The sequence below is a fragment of the Streptopelia decaocto genome (assembly GCF_964273445.1).
Source record: "Streptopelia decaocto genome assembly, chromosome: 1".
In the NCBI taxonomy this organism is placed as follows: domain Eukaryota; kingdom Metazoa; phylum Chordata; class Aves; order Columbiformes; family Columbidae; genus Streptopelia; species Streptopelia decaocto.
This window is the reverse complement of record NC_138663.1, coordinates 104,419,123-104,434,457: the sequence shown is the minus strand read 5'-3', so window position 1 is coordinate 104,434,457 and position 15,335 is coordinate 104,419,123. Positions and strand designations below refer to the sequence as shown.

At 42.4% G+C, this 15,335-nt stretch overlaps 1 protein-coding gene across 2 annotated transcripts in view; it reads right to left on the bottom strand.

Annotated features, from left to right (window-relative positions):
* The window catches only part of REPS2 (RALBP1 associated Eps domain containing 2), a 105,041-nt gene extending 90,092 nt beyond the window's left edge, over positions 1 to 14,949 (bottom strand). For both annotated transcript variants that reach the window (XM_082043707.1, XM_082043708.1), the window contains exon 1: positions 14,701 to 14,949. In XM_082043707.1, coding sequence (XP_081899833.1) covers positions 14,701 to 14,901 — 201 coding nt within the window. In that variant the 5' untranslated portion in view covers positions 14,902 to 14,949. The remainder of the gene's footprint in view (positions 1 to 14,700) is intronic.
* Between the last annotated feature and the right edge of the window lie 386 nt (positions 14,950 to 15,335).

Below are 15,335 nucleotides of genomic sequence, written 5' to 3'. Positions count from 1 at the left end.
TATCTATTTAAGACATTCTATACTATCAGAATTCTCTATAGGAAAGGGAATCAGGAACACGGAAATCTAGACAGCACTATGCATCAACTTCTTTAAAGGCATTTCACATCTACTGCCCTTGATACAATGCTCCTCCTTCTCTTCATTAAAATGTCAAACACTCATATTTTGAAACTTAACTTACCCTGAATAATCAAGTTACTCAAGTACTACTCTGCCTGTCTCAGTATTAATTTGGTTGGTACTAATACTTGCACTTAGACGTTAAGCTATATACTGTGGGGAGAAAAGGAAAAAAAAAAAAAAAAAAAAAGAAACCACACAAATCTATCCTCTACTTTTGCCCTTTTGGATGTTTCCCCTACACAGAGTTATTTACTGTAAGACTTGTCCTTCAGTATCTGAACAGAAGACCTTGACTCCAATTCCACAGTGCCCTGGTTTGTTGCAGGCCTTAAATTCAGTAGTTATACTAAAATAAAGTTCCTTGCTAGACTTGCAAGCTTCCCCTGCAATCAAATATAAGCATGGTAAACAGTGCAGTCTAAAAACAGCTGATAAGTATTTCCTAAGGAAAAATATTCCTTTGAAGAACATCCTCCTCAAGGACAGTCCTGTTTTAGATAAAATCAAATGACCAGCTGGAGTACATGGAGCTCCGCCTGGGCACGGATTGATGGATGGATGAAAGGCCAATCAAGATCTTGCGGGTCAGGATTAAAGGGAGGGCAGGGACAGATGACATTATAGTAGGGGTCTGTTACAGGCCACCCAACCAGGAAGGCCGAGTGGATGAAGTCCTCTAAAGACACAGAGGAGCAGCCTCACATTCACAACCCTGGTCCTCATGAGGGACTTCAACCATTCCAATATGTGTTGGAGGGACAACACAACATAGCATAAGCAACCCAGGAGGTTCCTGGAATGCATTGATGATAACTTCCTTCTCCAAGGCACAGAGGAGCCAATGAGGCAAGGTGCTATGCTGGACCTTGTTCTAACCAACAAGAAGGGGCTGGTGGGGAATGTGAAGCTCAGGGGCAGCCTTGGCTGCAGTGGCCATGAAATAGTGGAGTTCAAGATCCTTAGGGCAGTGAGAAGAGTGCCCAGCAAGCTCACTGCCCTGGACTTCAGGACAGCAGACTCTGGCCTCCTCAGGGATCTGCTTGGTAGACTACCATGGGATAAAGCCCTGGAGGGAAGAGGAGCCCAAGAAAGCTGTTTAATACTCATGGATCACCTCCTCCAAGCTCAGGAGCAATGAATCCCAACAAAGAGGAAGTCAGGCAAAACCACAAGGAGGCTTGAATGAATGAACAAGAAGCTCCTGGACAAACTCAAACACAAAAAGGAAGTATACATAGGGTGGAAGCAAGGACAGGTAACCTGGGAGGAATACAAAGAAATTGTGTGAGCAGCCAGGGACCAGGTTAGGAAAGCTAAAGCCCTGATAGAATTAAATCTGGCCAGGGATATCAAGGGCAACAAGAAAAGCTTTTTTATATATAGATGTGTGTGTGTGTGTGTGTGTGTATATATATACACACACACACATATATATGTATACATGTATACATATATGTATACATGTATATATGTCAGTGATAAAAGGAAGACCATGGAAAATGTGAGCCTTCTCTGGAAGGAAATGGGAGACCTGGTTACCAATGATATGGAGAAGGCAGAGATACTCAATTACTTTTTTGCCTCAGTCTTCACTGGCAAGTGCTCCAGCCACACTTCCAAAATTGCAGAAGGCAAAGGCCGGGACTGGGAGATATATTAGGTTGGAGACCATTTAAAAAACCTGAAGGTGCACAAGTCCATAGGACCTGATGAGATGCATCAACGGGTCCTGAGGGAACTGGTGGATGAAGTCGCTGAGCCACTATCCATCATATTTGAGAAGTGGCAGTCTGGTAAAGTTCCCACTGACTGGAAAAGAGGAAACATAACCCCCATTTTTAAAAAGAGAAAAAAGGAAGACCCACAAAACTACAGGCCAGCCACTCTTATCTCTGTGCCTGGCAAGATCACGGAGCAGATCCTCCCGGAAACTATACTGAAGCACATGGAAAATAAGAAGGTGATTGGTGACAGCCAGCATAGCTCCACTAAGGGCAAATTGTGCCTGACAAATCTGGTGGCCTTCTACAACAGGATTACAGCATTAGTGGATAAGGCAAGAGCAACTGATGTCATATATCTGGACTTGTGCAAAGCATTTGACACTGTCCTGCACCATCCTTGTCTCTACATTGGAGAGACATGGATTTGACAGATGGACCACTCACTGGATAAGGAATTGGCTGGATGATCACACTCAAAGACTTGCAGTCAATGGCTCAATGTCCAAGTGGAGACCAGTGACAAGGGGGTCAGCATTGGAACTGGCATTGTTTAACATCTTTGTCATTGACATGGACAGTGAGACTGACTACACCCTCAGCAAGTCTGAGGACAACATCAAGCTGAGTGGTACAGTCAACACAGCCATCCAGAGGGACCTTGACAGGCTTGAGAGGTGGGCCTATGCAAACCTCATGAAGTTCAACAAGGCCAACTGCAAGGTCCTGCACATGAGCTGGGGCAATCCCAAGCACAAATACAGGGTGGGAAGAGAATGGATGGAGAGCAGCCCTGAGCAGAAGGACTTGTGGCTGTTGGTTGATGAGAAGCTCAACATGATCCGGCAATAAGGGCTTGCAGCCCAGAAAGCCAACAATGTCCTGGGCTGCATCAAAAGAAGTATGACCAGCAGGTCAAGGGAGGTGACTCTGCCTCTCTACTCTGCTCTCATGAGACCTCACCTGGAGTCCTGTGTCCAGCTCTGGGGCCCCCAACATATGAAAGACATGGATCTGTTGGAGCGAGTCCAGGGAAGGGTTGTGAAGATGATCAGAGAGCTGGAACACCTCTCCTGTGAAGACAGGCTGAGAAAGTTGGGGTTGTTCAGCCTGGAGAAGGCTCAGGGGAGACCTTACAGCAGCCATCCAGTACCTAAAAGGGGCTTACAAGAAAGCTGGAGAGGGACTTCTTACAAGGACACGGGGTAATAGCCTTAAACTGAAAGAGGGGAGATTTACATGAGATATTACATGAGAAATTCTTCACCATGAGGGTCATCAGGCACTGGAACAGGTTGCCCAGAAGTTGTGTATGCCCCATCCCTGCAAGTGTTCAAAGCCAGGCTGGATGGGGCTTTGAGCAACCTGGTCTAGTAGAATGTGTCCCTGCCCATGGCAGGGGAGTTGGAACTAAGTGATCTCTCAGGTCCCTTCCAACCCAAACCATTCTGTGATTCTATGAAATAAAAGATATAATTACTATGATATACCTGGGGGGAGGGGGCTGGAGAGAGAGAGAGAGAGAGAGAGAGAAAGAGAAGGAAAATAAGGGACCAATACCTCAATGTAAATAACCTTAAGAATTCTTTTTCTGCCAACATCAGCACTGCCCAGTGCTGCTCTTTCTTGTCCTGAAATAATATTTGCTCTGACCAGTGAACCCAAGACCTGTCACACTGTGAGGTACCAGGTGCTATAACATCGTCACACCCAGGGTCCCCATCCTGGTGCTTTCCTTTCACAACACTCAAAACATGTTTTGACAGGCATGACTTCACAGGTTTTTTTATAAGTATACTCTATCTCCAGAATAATACTTTAGTGCTGTTTTTTAAAAAATCCACAGTTAAGCGAGGGTAACAGCAAGTTACAATTCAAGTGCAAAATACCCCAAGCATACTATTTGTTACAGTGGTGCACCACTATCATATACCAGGTGTAGAAAACAGAAAGCTGAGACTCTTCATTTCTAACTTCGGTGGCATTTCATGAGAAACTCAACCTAAAAACTGGGTAAGATTTTGGATCTGTAAATTTTTTTTTTTGGGGGGGGGGGAGGGGATGTTTGGTTTGTTTTAAATTTTCTTTGTTTATTTTTGTTATTGACAGGCTTTTCATGAGACTACTCAAGGACTCTGTAAGAAGCTTCAGACATCAGCATAACTTTAAACCTTATGTTATCCCTTTTCAAAGGTTACCAGGTTCCAGCCTGTTTCACCTTCTATCTGCAGCAGACATTTATATTTATAACCTGCTAATTACCACGGTATCTAAAGCATCTAATCAAAACCAGAAACAAGCAGTTTCCTGGTTCCTGCCTTTTATTACTCAACAACAGAGAACAGCAGTTAACAACTTAATTGGGATTTATTTATTTTTGCCTCCTGATCTTCTCCCAAACCAGATACCCCCCCAATACACACACTGGCCACCTGGGTGACCAAGCTTCTTCTCCAATGTCTTTCACAACCACTGCTTGTAATGAGATTCTCTGCTGTCCTGCTCCTACTACCGCCCAGCTCCTTCCATCTTCAGGTAAGGTCTCCACTTGTCTTACATTCTTATAACAGGAAACTACTTTTAGCCCATCTGTTCTTCATTTTTCCTACCAGAACCATAAAGGATCCCACGTAAGTACCAGAAGCACAAAGAGCTGCTGGGAGACATGAACATCCCAGTTACCAAACCCAGCCAGTAACCTGGAAGTCTGCCCACAATGAATGACTATCACTTTGGAATAGCCTTGTATTCTGCTTCCTTCTCTTACTCTGTTTAAGAAATGAATTACTGTATTTTGGGTCTAAAGGACAATTTTCAGGACCCCTTTTTACCATTAATACTGAATTCAGAGTTCATAGAAGAGAAAAATAGACAGTCAGGACATATAAGATGTGCACATAGCTAAACAGGAGACTATTTCTAGCAGTTACAATTATCTAGGTCTTCCACAACTTCAACAATGACAGAAAAACTCATTCTTCAGAGAGATAAACTTTTGGCTTCTCACTTCTGAGCATGAGAATCAACTGCACAGCAAACCTAACACTTGGTGTCTCCCAGCCCTCCATCTTTTATACTTAAAAAACCATCAGCAGAACAACAAAAAACCCACAACACACAACAAAAAAACTCACCTGTTCCCCCTCATAAACCCGCCCCCCAAAAAAACAATGAAGCATTCTGAAAGCAGTGACAGAAAGTGCCCCAGTTGCTAAAAATTGCAAGAGTTAGTATTCAAGAAGCGACAAAGAACACACATGTGAACACCCTGACAAATCCTCCCCAGTTAGATGGCAGCCACCAGATCTAGTCGTCTTGGACCAGACTAACTGAAAATATTGCAAAATCTTTACATTCTTCCTGAAAAAAACCCACTCCAATTCAAATAAGCCTTTCACATTTCTGCCAGGAAATGAAATATTTTGTTCCAGGTTGCCTTAATACAAAGGTACCACAAAGCCTTGTGGAAGGTGCAGATTTGTTGTTCCACACCCTTGTGGTTCCTCAGCAGACAACATTTATGAGGCACCACAGTCTCCCTCCTGAACAAGCTGCCTGGCCACCATCACTGCTACATACAACAGCAGAATTAGTCTAACCTATATAAAGAAACACAGATTATGACCTCCTTCCCAAACTTTATGTATTTAAGATGTCATACATAGTGCTGCAACACATAAGCAGTTCAAAACAAAGTGTCTCGATTTAGTTCAATAAATTACAGGCTTCTAAACATTTCCAAATAAACTTATCTTGTGAACATTTCTCACAGTTAACTTTGCCCTAGAAGGCCAGAAGTAATTACGGCATTTCCCATAACAATGTAATTCTGGGTTTTGTTCCACTTTGCAGACAAAATGAGAACCTACTAATACAGAAGAAAACAGTCACTCTGTGATGCAACATGCACTTTCAACACAAACAGAAAACACATATGGATTTATCTCCCATTTCATCAAAATATATATTTTTTTTATATAAGCTGCTCTCTTCATAGTTACTATGATGTGATTTTCTAGACTGGCTCCCCTCAAAAAAACTTGATGCTCCTGTACCCATCCTACTTTAGTACATTCAGCATGTTTACAACTACACAGGTACTTTCAAAAGCAATGCAACAAACAACTGCACAGCTGTAGAGGATAATGTTTTGGATATCTTAATATCACAAATTCTAATCCCTCTTTAGTTGAGGGATTTTTAGAAGACTGAAGAGTTGTCAAAAGACTTCTTAACTTAAGGTGTACCCTTGTAACTAACTCCGTCGTATATGATGTGTATAGAGGACACTTCCTGCCTGCCCTTGATCTTATTACCCAATTTACCTCTAGTGTGAATCAACACACCACTTAGAAAAACAGCTTAATTTTTTTTCTCTTCCACATCACTAACCAAAACTCTACAATTATCACCATTTCACCCAACATGCTTGCACCTTATGTGTTGAAATGCATCACTTAGCTAGTGAGAACCTACTTGTTTGTGTCTAAACCAAGCATTCGTCCTCAATTCAGCTAAAGAGCACAGGACTTCAAAGCAGCAATATCAGAATCAAAGACACCATCGTCTCCAGTGCCCATGCACTGTATGCTAGCATTTTACAGGACATTTTATATCATTACTTGTATTTGCATTTCTATCTGTATATAGTAAAGGCAGCCTATGGCTATTAAAACATAAATATGTTCTTATAAAGGCAGCAATTATTCAAAGAGGAAACAAACAAACAAACCCATAAATCACAATATTGAGTTGGTTTTGTCTCCCTCACAGTTTACTTTTATTTTTGGCATTTGAAACCTTCAAGTACTTCACCTTTTACTGCCCCGCTGCTGTTACTCTTGGTAACAAAATAATTCTGACTGTATTTGTTAGGCCATGTCGCTTTGCAAACAATTAGACACATTGTTTTATTATGAAAGACCATCATCCTGGCTTCCATAGGACATCATTGTGTAAATTATGCCAGAATAATGCATGAAATGTGAAACGTTAGATATGCCAAAGCTGATCTACTGTTTCTTGGTGTGGAAAGAGACACTTTAAGAAGAATAAAGGATATTTAAAAAAAAAAAAAAAAATTTAAATTAATTTGAAAGGCTCATGCCAAAATACACTTGAAATTTATAATAATAATAGTAACACTAGAATTCAGCTTCATGACTCATACCATAGTGAGCAAGCAGACACCACAGGCCACGTTCAGACAGCTTAAATTCAAGCTCAGCCAAGTGTTTCCCATTAGCCGACTCTAAATTTTCAGTGCCACCAAGCCAGTGGGAACATTGAGGTCTGAATCTAGCATTTTAATTATGACCCCGCTCAAAGGTGTAGCTCCCCACCACCTCCTGTCAGAGAAGAGGCCCAACAGAGGTGCACCTTCAGATTCCAGGACTACACAGATGCAAGGGTAAGATACTGGAAGAACCATTTGCAGCTTTTTTGGATGAGGGAAGACTGCTCAAAGCAGAAAAAACCCACAAGGATCAAAACTAAAAAAGCAATAGAAAACACTGAAGATGTGCTTTGGTAGTCAGGCTCCCTGAAGTTTCTCAACACCCTTGTTTTTTTACAGACATTTGCTAATCACGCTGCTGTAAGTGGGGCACTCTTGCAGCCCGCTCCGTAATTTATGTTCATTAGGAAGGCCGCTGAATGACTCAACCGGGTAGAAGGACAATTCAACAGGCAGTGTGTAACCTCGGGGCAGTTTTAGGCAGGCCTAGTCCCAGCTGGAGCGGGCCCACGGCAGGCCTGCTCTGCACGGTGTGACAACCTGCAGGGGGACACCTGGCAGGGACAAGACTCCTCTCCAAACGTAGCACCCCAGATAAAACAACCAGCAGTGTGAAGCATCTTAACCTTAATGTTTGCAAGGTAGATCCATGGGAGAAATAAGCTATTTAAAACATTATTTGAGTCCAAAGAGATAAAAGCCTAATTTAATGTTTTTCTAGATAAACATCAGTCTCATCAGTTGGTCACCATTAAAACAAGGGGTTTTTTAAAATAGATATGGTAACATTTTTGTATTTATCAACAAGATTTTAAAACATTTTTAAGCAACCATATGTTATAGCTTAATAAAGACCTTAATTTTTATTTTGTAAGAAATTTGCTCTGTTATGATCTTTAATAAGAGACACACCTACTTGTGTAGGTACATGTAATATATGCAAAGTTAAATTTAGATGAAAACTGGGATTCATTTAAAAATACCCAGACCATCTTCATCTGCTAGAAAACGAAAACCACACATTACTTACATATACAAACATCTAGAAGTTTATAAAAACATGTTTTGTCTTTTAAACACTTTGGTAAATAAACTAAGTATCATTTGCAGCTGGTGATTTAGCTGATTATTTCTGGTCACTGTGTCCTACCAGATGACAGAACAAACAGATCTCATCCACCCACATCTTTCCCCCTCATCATCATATCTAAACTGCAGGAGGGGTGGGGGGGGAAATATTCCCTCTGTTCAATAAGAGAGGATTAGTATTTGTCCACAGTTGGTTTTCTACTCCAACAACCTTTTCTAGTTAATTATCCACCAACTCAGCTGTTCAACTTTTTGACTGCCTTCAAAAGTTGAACTAGCGCATATTGCTCATTAATGTTTTATTTTACCATACTGTTGGTATGTTTAGCCATTAATACATCAAAGAATCTCGCTTTACAAATATATTTCTCAATTCATAGTATCTTAAATTTAAATAGGTTATTTATCCTGATTCCTTGTCACAGAAATGCTTGTTCCATCTTTCACAAATTTGTCTTGACTAAGTTTTTCAGCTCAGCTAAATTCATGTTTTCCGAGTTTATACCAGCCCTCTTTTGTAGGGGGTGTCTGTGCTAGATTCCCCCACTGATGGAGCTGAATTCTGTGTGTAACATCTCTTTTGCAAAATAGATTGTGGATAACATCAAATCTGTACATAAACGTCACAATACTGACAGCATATTGCTGTAGATGCATGCATAAGTAAAAGAGATTATATGCAACTGCTTGGTGAACCCACTACACTTATGTAAATACCATTAAAAAAAAAATAAAAAAACCACTTAAAAAATTCCTCATCATCACTGTTTCATATTGCAGCAATCTCTCATAAAGAAAGTTATTTGTTTTCATCCCAACTGATCTTTTTCCTCCATCTCTCTTGTAGAGTTATTTTAAAATCAGTGGCACAGCAAAGCATTATTTTATTGGATAATAAACTAATTAATTCATACTTTGTTGTAATGAGAGTTAATTACTGAAGGCTGCAGGACTTGACCAGGCTAATTCTGACAATCCCACTAAATGTCTGCGACAAGCAGGTCTAGGAGTCTCTGGTTTTAAAGTGTGATTTGAAACACACTTGGGCACAACAGCTTCTACAAATCTCCTACTGTGTATCTCAACACTGAGGTGTTCAAAACTACGAATCTTCTAAGTAGTGACTACTAAAAGATAGTTTAAAAGATAAAGAATAGTTTAAAGATGTACTAGGACCTCTTTTTTAATGCAATATATCAAGATTGCTTCAGGTGAACTTTTACCCTTTACTTTGGTATAATTTAGATTTTTTTTTTTTTTTAATAAATACTACTACTATGTTTTTTACATGTGGATCATGCATGTTCCTACTTACAGAAGCACAGGCTTCCTTGTGACTCCAGAAAGACAAAGACAGTTTGGGGGACTGTGGGCAGAAGTATTGACAATGAAACATCAGTTTTCCTCTCCTCTTCTTGCTGTGTCATTTACATGAAGTTGTACCCCCCTTTTGTTTCTTGCTGACGCAAATACATCAGTAGGATGCAACCCCTCCATGTGCACTGTAACCCAATGTCACTTTTTGATGGACTTTCTGTTAGTCGGTCAGCTAAGCTGCATTTCCAGCACTAGCATAATGTCAAATTCTGTCAAAGGGCACAACAGAGCAAATTTTCTCTTTTATAAAGTAACAGTAAGTTCAGACTATCATCACTCAAAAAGCTCCTATTTTAACTGCCACAGTTTTGGGGGTTTTTCTGCCTGTTTGAGGTAAACAGTAAATCCCACCCCAGCTATCATGCAGGTACTAATTTATGCTTATGGAATTAAAACAATATAGAAAAGCCAGCCCTTGCTGGCCTTTTTCCAAAGAAATATCAACTTTAATTTTTTTTAAATCTATTCACACTTCTGCCTTTTGAACACAAAAAGGCAGTTAAACTATAGAGTTGTAACTGTAGAGACAAGTCACGATAAACACAAATTAACTCACAAAGCCTGTGGAAGAAAAGGAAGATCTTTGGTCTGTGTTCCCTATTCAGACAGAGCTGGAAGGAGAGTCCCAGCTAAAAAATGCAGTGTCTGTGTAGCTCCAGCATCACACAATTAGTACTTGTCATCCTCAGAGCGCAGAATAATGCAGCGTGTTCATTCGCAAAGGAAAGAATGCATTTTCTTAAGAAAATTGGATCTCTCTGCTGATAGCACAAGTCCACAAATAAGGTTAAGGTTTATAAAACTGGGAATTAAAGACACCATCAGACAACTAAGTGAGAATTAATCAAATAAGTCAAAAACTAATAAAAAGAGATAAGCATTTCAGTGTATATCTTGAGTCTAATCCTTCTCCCTAATTTCTCAGACAAAAATCTTCAGAGACCACAGTAACAACAGCAAACAGTAAAAGGAGCATGAGGTGCCTCCCCTCTGCAGAGCAGTGGGCGATAACTCTATAAAGCACTGTTTTAACCAAAATCCACACAAACATCAATCATAGAACACCAGGTCGGATGGGACAACAAGGATCATCTGGTCCAACCTTTCTTGGCAAAAGCACGGTCTAGACAAGCTGGCCCAGCATCTGTCCAGCTGTCACAGATTGATTGCCCAAAATGAAACAAGGCAAACCAGCCATCGGCAACACCCATGGCACAGTGGCTGGTGTGGGGTACTGACATCCTGATACACTCAGGGAGCATAATCAAACTGATTCCTCCAAGGAAAATGCCAGAAATGCCAGAGAGAGGTTGCCCTGTGGGCAAATGAACCTGTTGTCATCTACTGACAGCAATCAGCAGTGCCTCCTGCCCTGAGATGCAGTAACTTCTCCCTCCCAGCTATTCCGTACCTCTGCCTGCCTTCTCCCCTCATAGGCAGTGTTACCGATACTGATCTATCTAACGAAGTATGCTGTGGAATTGCCTTTGCTTTAGCAATGTTTTTGTGACCCCAGTGAGTTCAAAACGTAAGTTCACATCTTTGTCCCTTTATTAGGAGCCAAAACACGGGGAATATCACTTTCAAGTTAACCAGCATGGGTAAATATAAACCCAGCTGATGCTGTTCAGTTTCTTCTATTTCTGACAGTCTCCATAACTGCATGGCACACAGCTAGTCTGTTCCTTTCTCCTTTAACACACATATTGTAAAAAATAAAAACATAAAACAATCCTAGCATGGAACTTTCATCCAAGAGATGACAGACATTTTACAGAGTTACTTTAAAAGTCCGTGGTGAAAGATCTGCCGCAAGCTTTGTGCAAGTCTAAATAAAATCTTAACGGTTCTGCCTTTAACCACACTGTATGGCTAGTCAAACACTTCCAGTTCATGGGGAGGCATGACTGTGCTGTCCACAAAAAACGTGCTGTCCCATCCCTGTGATACCATTCTGCAAAGTGTCTGACATTTTTAATCTGAGTGCCAACTTCAACCTTTTTTCCAGAACTGAAATGCCTCTTGCTGTGTTCATTCTTTGATCCCTTCTGTAAGGAAAGTTATATAGGTATAACCTCTCCTGTACCCAGTTGCCCAGCAGAATAGCTGCCTTTAATGAGCCTGGGTGTGATGAATCTGTGTTCAATCACTGCATTCTTAGCAAGACACAGGACTCTCAGGTGCACACCATCTGCTCCTACTGACCCGGCTGCTCTTGGATTTCTTCCATTTATTCCAGCATTTCCTCTTCTGGCACATGCTCTCACATTCCCTACCTGCTGTTACCAAGCCTCTTTCCTCTAAATAACCAAAAAAAAAAAAAAAAAATCCTTTGCCTGTTTGCAGTTTGGGAGCACAGTTCACTGCTTTTCCCCACAGGAATTGACATGTCCAACAGCAGTCCTCCCACTGGGGTGCACCCACACGATTTTTGTCTAGACCACAAACCCTGACATGACAGTTTGGGAAGGTGGAAGGAGACTTTCCGTGATCATCATCCTGATCACCAAGAACTCTCGATCAAAGACTCAGGAAAGGCTCCTTCTTCCTCAAAGATTTATCCCACTTATTACAGGTACAAATCCCTGAAGTCAACAGCACAAGTTCAAGACTTTGCTGTGGCACTGAATGCCAGTTCTGGAAGCAACCTGATCTGTAAAACTGCTCCTCAATGAACAACTTGAGAATAAAAAAAACGTAAATTGCACATTGCTTAAGCAAAACGGCTCATACGTGCCTCTTGTTATAGCCCATGCAAGGGCCAGGGAATGGTGTGAAGCACCTTCTGAACTGTGCAGGCTCTGCTTAGTAGAAATCTCCCCATTTCAGACACAGCAAAACTCAGCAGGACTGTTTCTCAGTGGGTCAGCAGGGATGCCTGCATGCTAAGTATTAATTGTGACAGACAGGGATTTTAAAAAGCATTTAAAAATATAAAGGAAGTTTTAATGGTCAAGAATACTTTCATATAAAACATGTTCGTTTAACCTAAATGAGTTGCCTAAAATGGGCATTCCCTGTACTAGAAGAAAACATATATCACAAACCACTATGCTTTGTTTCCATAATTGTTAGAATGGTAGGGGTTTTTAAACAGGATCTATTAGATTCCATTTTTGGAAGATGATAAAAGACAAAGTATCAGCAAATATCTCAAACAATGTTGTGGGTTTTCATCCACATTTCTATTTTTTTTTTTTTAAGCACATTATATTAATTCAATTTTTTCTTAAGTTCTGCTAAATGTTTGTAAGAATACCTGACAACGGTGAGTTTTGAAGACAGGCATTCCAGCTGTAGAGCAGAACGCCTCTGCAATTAGTGCCAAATAAACAAGAGGGGAAGGGCAGGAAGGAGGAAAAGAACCAGCCGCAGATCCCACAGGCCTTATTATGTGAATATTTCTGAAGCCAATTACAGGCTTGTTTCCCAGTAACATTCTGCTCACAGCATAAATATACCTGGAAATTATCTAAAAAAGTAAAACCAAAAAGAACATTAAGAATAAATAAATAAGAACAGACACCACAACATTTCTGGGCTTAACTTAACACATTACAATCGAGATAGCCCTGAAAATATACTATAATAATATGATAAAAATAATTTCACTGAAATGATAGGGTAAGGAACTACAAAGCAAAAAACAGGAGTTTCTTTCCATGCTACTTTACAAAATGAAGTGACTAATAGCAAATTCACAAAAATTTACTAACAGGACTTAAACAAAATTCTTAAATTTCCCTTCTTATTTAAAATGAGATGCCAACTTCCTTCTCATTGCAAAAGACGTAGTCTTCATGCTAAATCTACACAAAATCTCTACTTTTACTGCCCAGTTCACCTGCAAAACTAAGGCTACTGTATGTCTCAAAATGAAGCAGTACTAGAGTGCTCGGTGGTATTTTTGTTTTGCACATCTGGTAAACAGTAAAAGAGAAAAAATATCCTTGACATATCATCATTTTCATTCAGAATAACCTGTGTAATATGAATTTATGTAAGTCATTACAAGATGAACTGACAGTAGAGGAGTTTAGTACCCTCAGGCAGTGGCCAGGTATAGCTATACTTCAGCTCAAATTTGATACGACTTTTTTCTGCTTGATAAATAAAGACTACAGAAGAAAAAAGTCCCTTATATATAGTAAATAACAATCAAATAAAACTACCTCTAGTTTATTGTCAGAAGTATTATGCAACTACAGTTGCATCAAATTACTAATCCACAGGTGGAAAAGACCACAAGCCCTGCTCCTCCCTGTTACTGGAAACTGGGTGGCACAAGCATTCTCATACCCTGACCAAGCTCCTCAAAACTAAGGAGGATTTTGCCTTTGTAGCCTGTGTTGGGGATCTCTTCTGGGACTCTGCTGCTATGATGGTGCGCAAGTCTCTTACTTCCCACCCAAATGCATTTGTTCTGAAGAACAGACATATAAATGTCGCAACGTCATTTTACAGATTTTTTTTTAACAAAAAACCCCACTTTATATATATATATATAGGTAGATATATATATCGGTGTTGAGCCAGGAATTAAACACATGGCATGTATTTTGTAACTTAGCGAACACAGCTGTCCCTACGATATTCGGAGGCCCTTTTGAGGAAGTTAATGACATTACTAACCCGACCCGGGAGACCGCATACAGACGCCAAAGGGCTACGCACAACCTCACGCTTCGCCCAGTGACTCTGTGGCAAAGCACAACCAAACAGAACACCGCCTGTCCCCAACACACAAACACCTGGAAGGAAGAAGAAACACGCGTACCGAATAACTGCAATACTAGTAGCGTGACTGGGGAAAAAAAAAAAAAAAAAGAAAAAAACAAATAGAAATAAATAAAAGGGACACAAAGCAGCCCCCGACACCGCCATCCACGCCGCTGCAGGGAGGAGCCGTGCCCCGCTCCACACCCGTTTCGGCGCCAGCACTGCACTGCTCTGCTCTGCTCCACCGCCGCGGACGGAGCCGCCGCTCGTTTCGGCCCCGCACAGCAGGGGCGTCGGGGCACCGGCCCGCCGCGCAGCCCCCAACTTTCCGGCGGAGACAGCGCCAGCCCCTCTCCCGCAGGGCTGAGGGAGCGGGTCCCGTCCCCGTCCCACCCCGCAACTTCGGGGCGAGCCGGCCGCCCACCGACCCACCTGGTGCAGCGTGTCCGCGGGCAGCTGGGAGGCCCGGAACAGCTCGCCCACGCTACTGCCCCCGGCGGCCGCCTCGGGGGGCGGGCAGCACCGCGAGAAGAGCTCGGAGTAGCGCTGCTGCTCGCTCTCGCTTAGCGGCAGGAGCAACCCCCCGGTGCCGGCGGCAGCAGCAGCGGACCCCCCCGCCGGCCCCTGCTCCATGGCGGGGCGGCGCAGAGTAGCGGGAGCCGCGCCGCCCGGGTCGGGGGAGGTGTGGCGGGCGGGCGGGAGGCGGCGCCGCGCTGCGGCGGGGAAGGTGCAGTCCCCGCCTCCCGCCCGGTGCGGCCGCCGCGCCGGGTCCGCAGTGACCCGGCCGGCACTGGCGGGAGCAGCTATCGTCGCCTCCCCGTCCCGGCCCCGCTTCGGCCCTTCAGAGACGGGCGGTGAAGCTGGTGAGGGCTCTGGAGCACAAGTCTGATGAGGAGCAGCTGAGGGAACTGGGGCTGTTCAGCCTGGAGAAAAGGAGGCCGAGGGGAGACCTGATCACTCTCTACAACTACCTGAAAGGAGGTTGTAGCATGGAGGGGGTTGGTCTCTTCTCCTGACCAGCAAGTGATAGGACAAGAGGAAATGGCCTCGAGTTGCACCAGAGGATG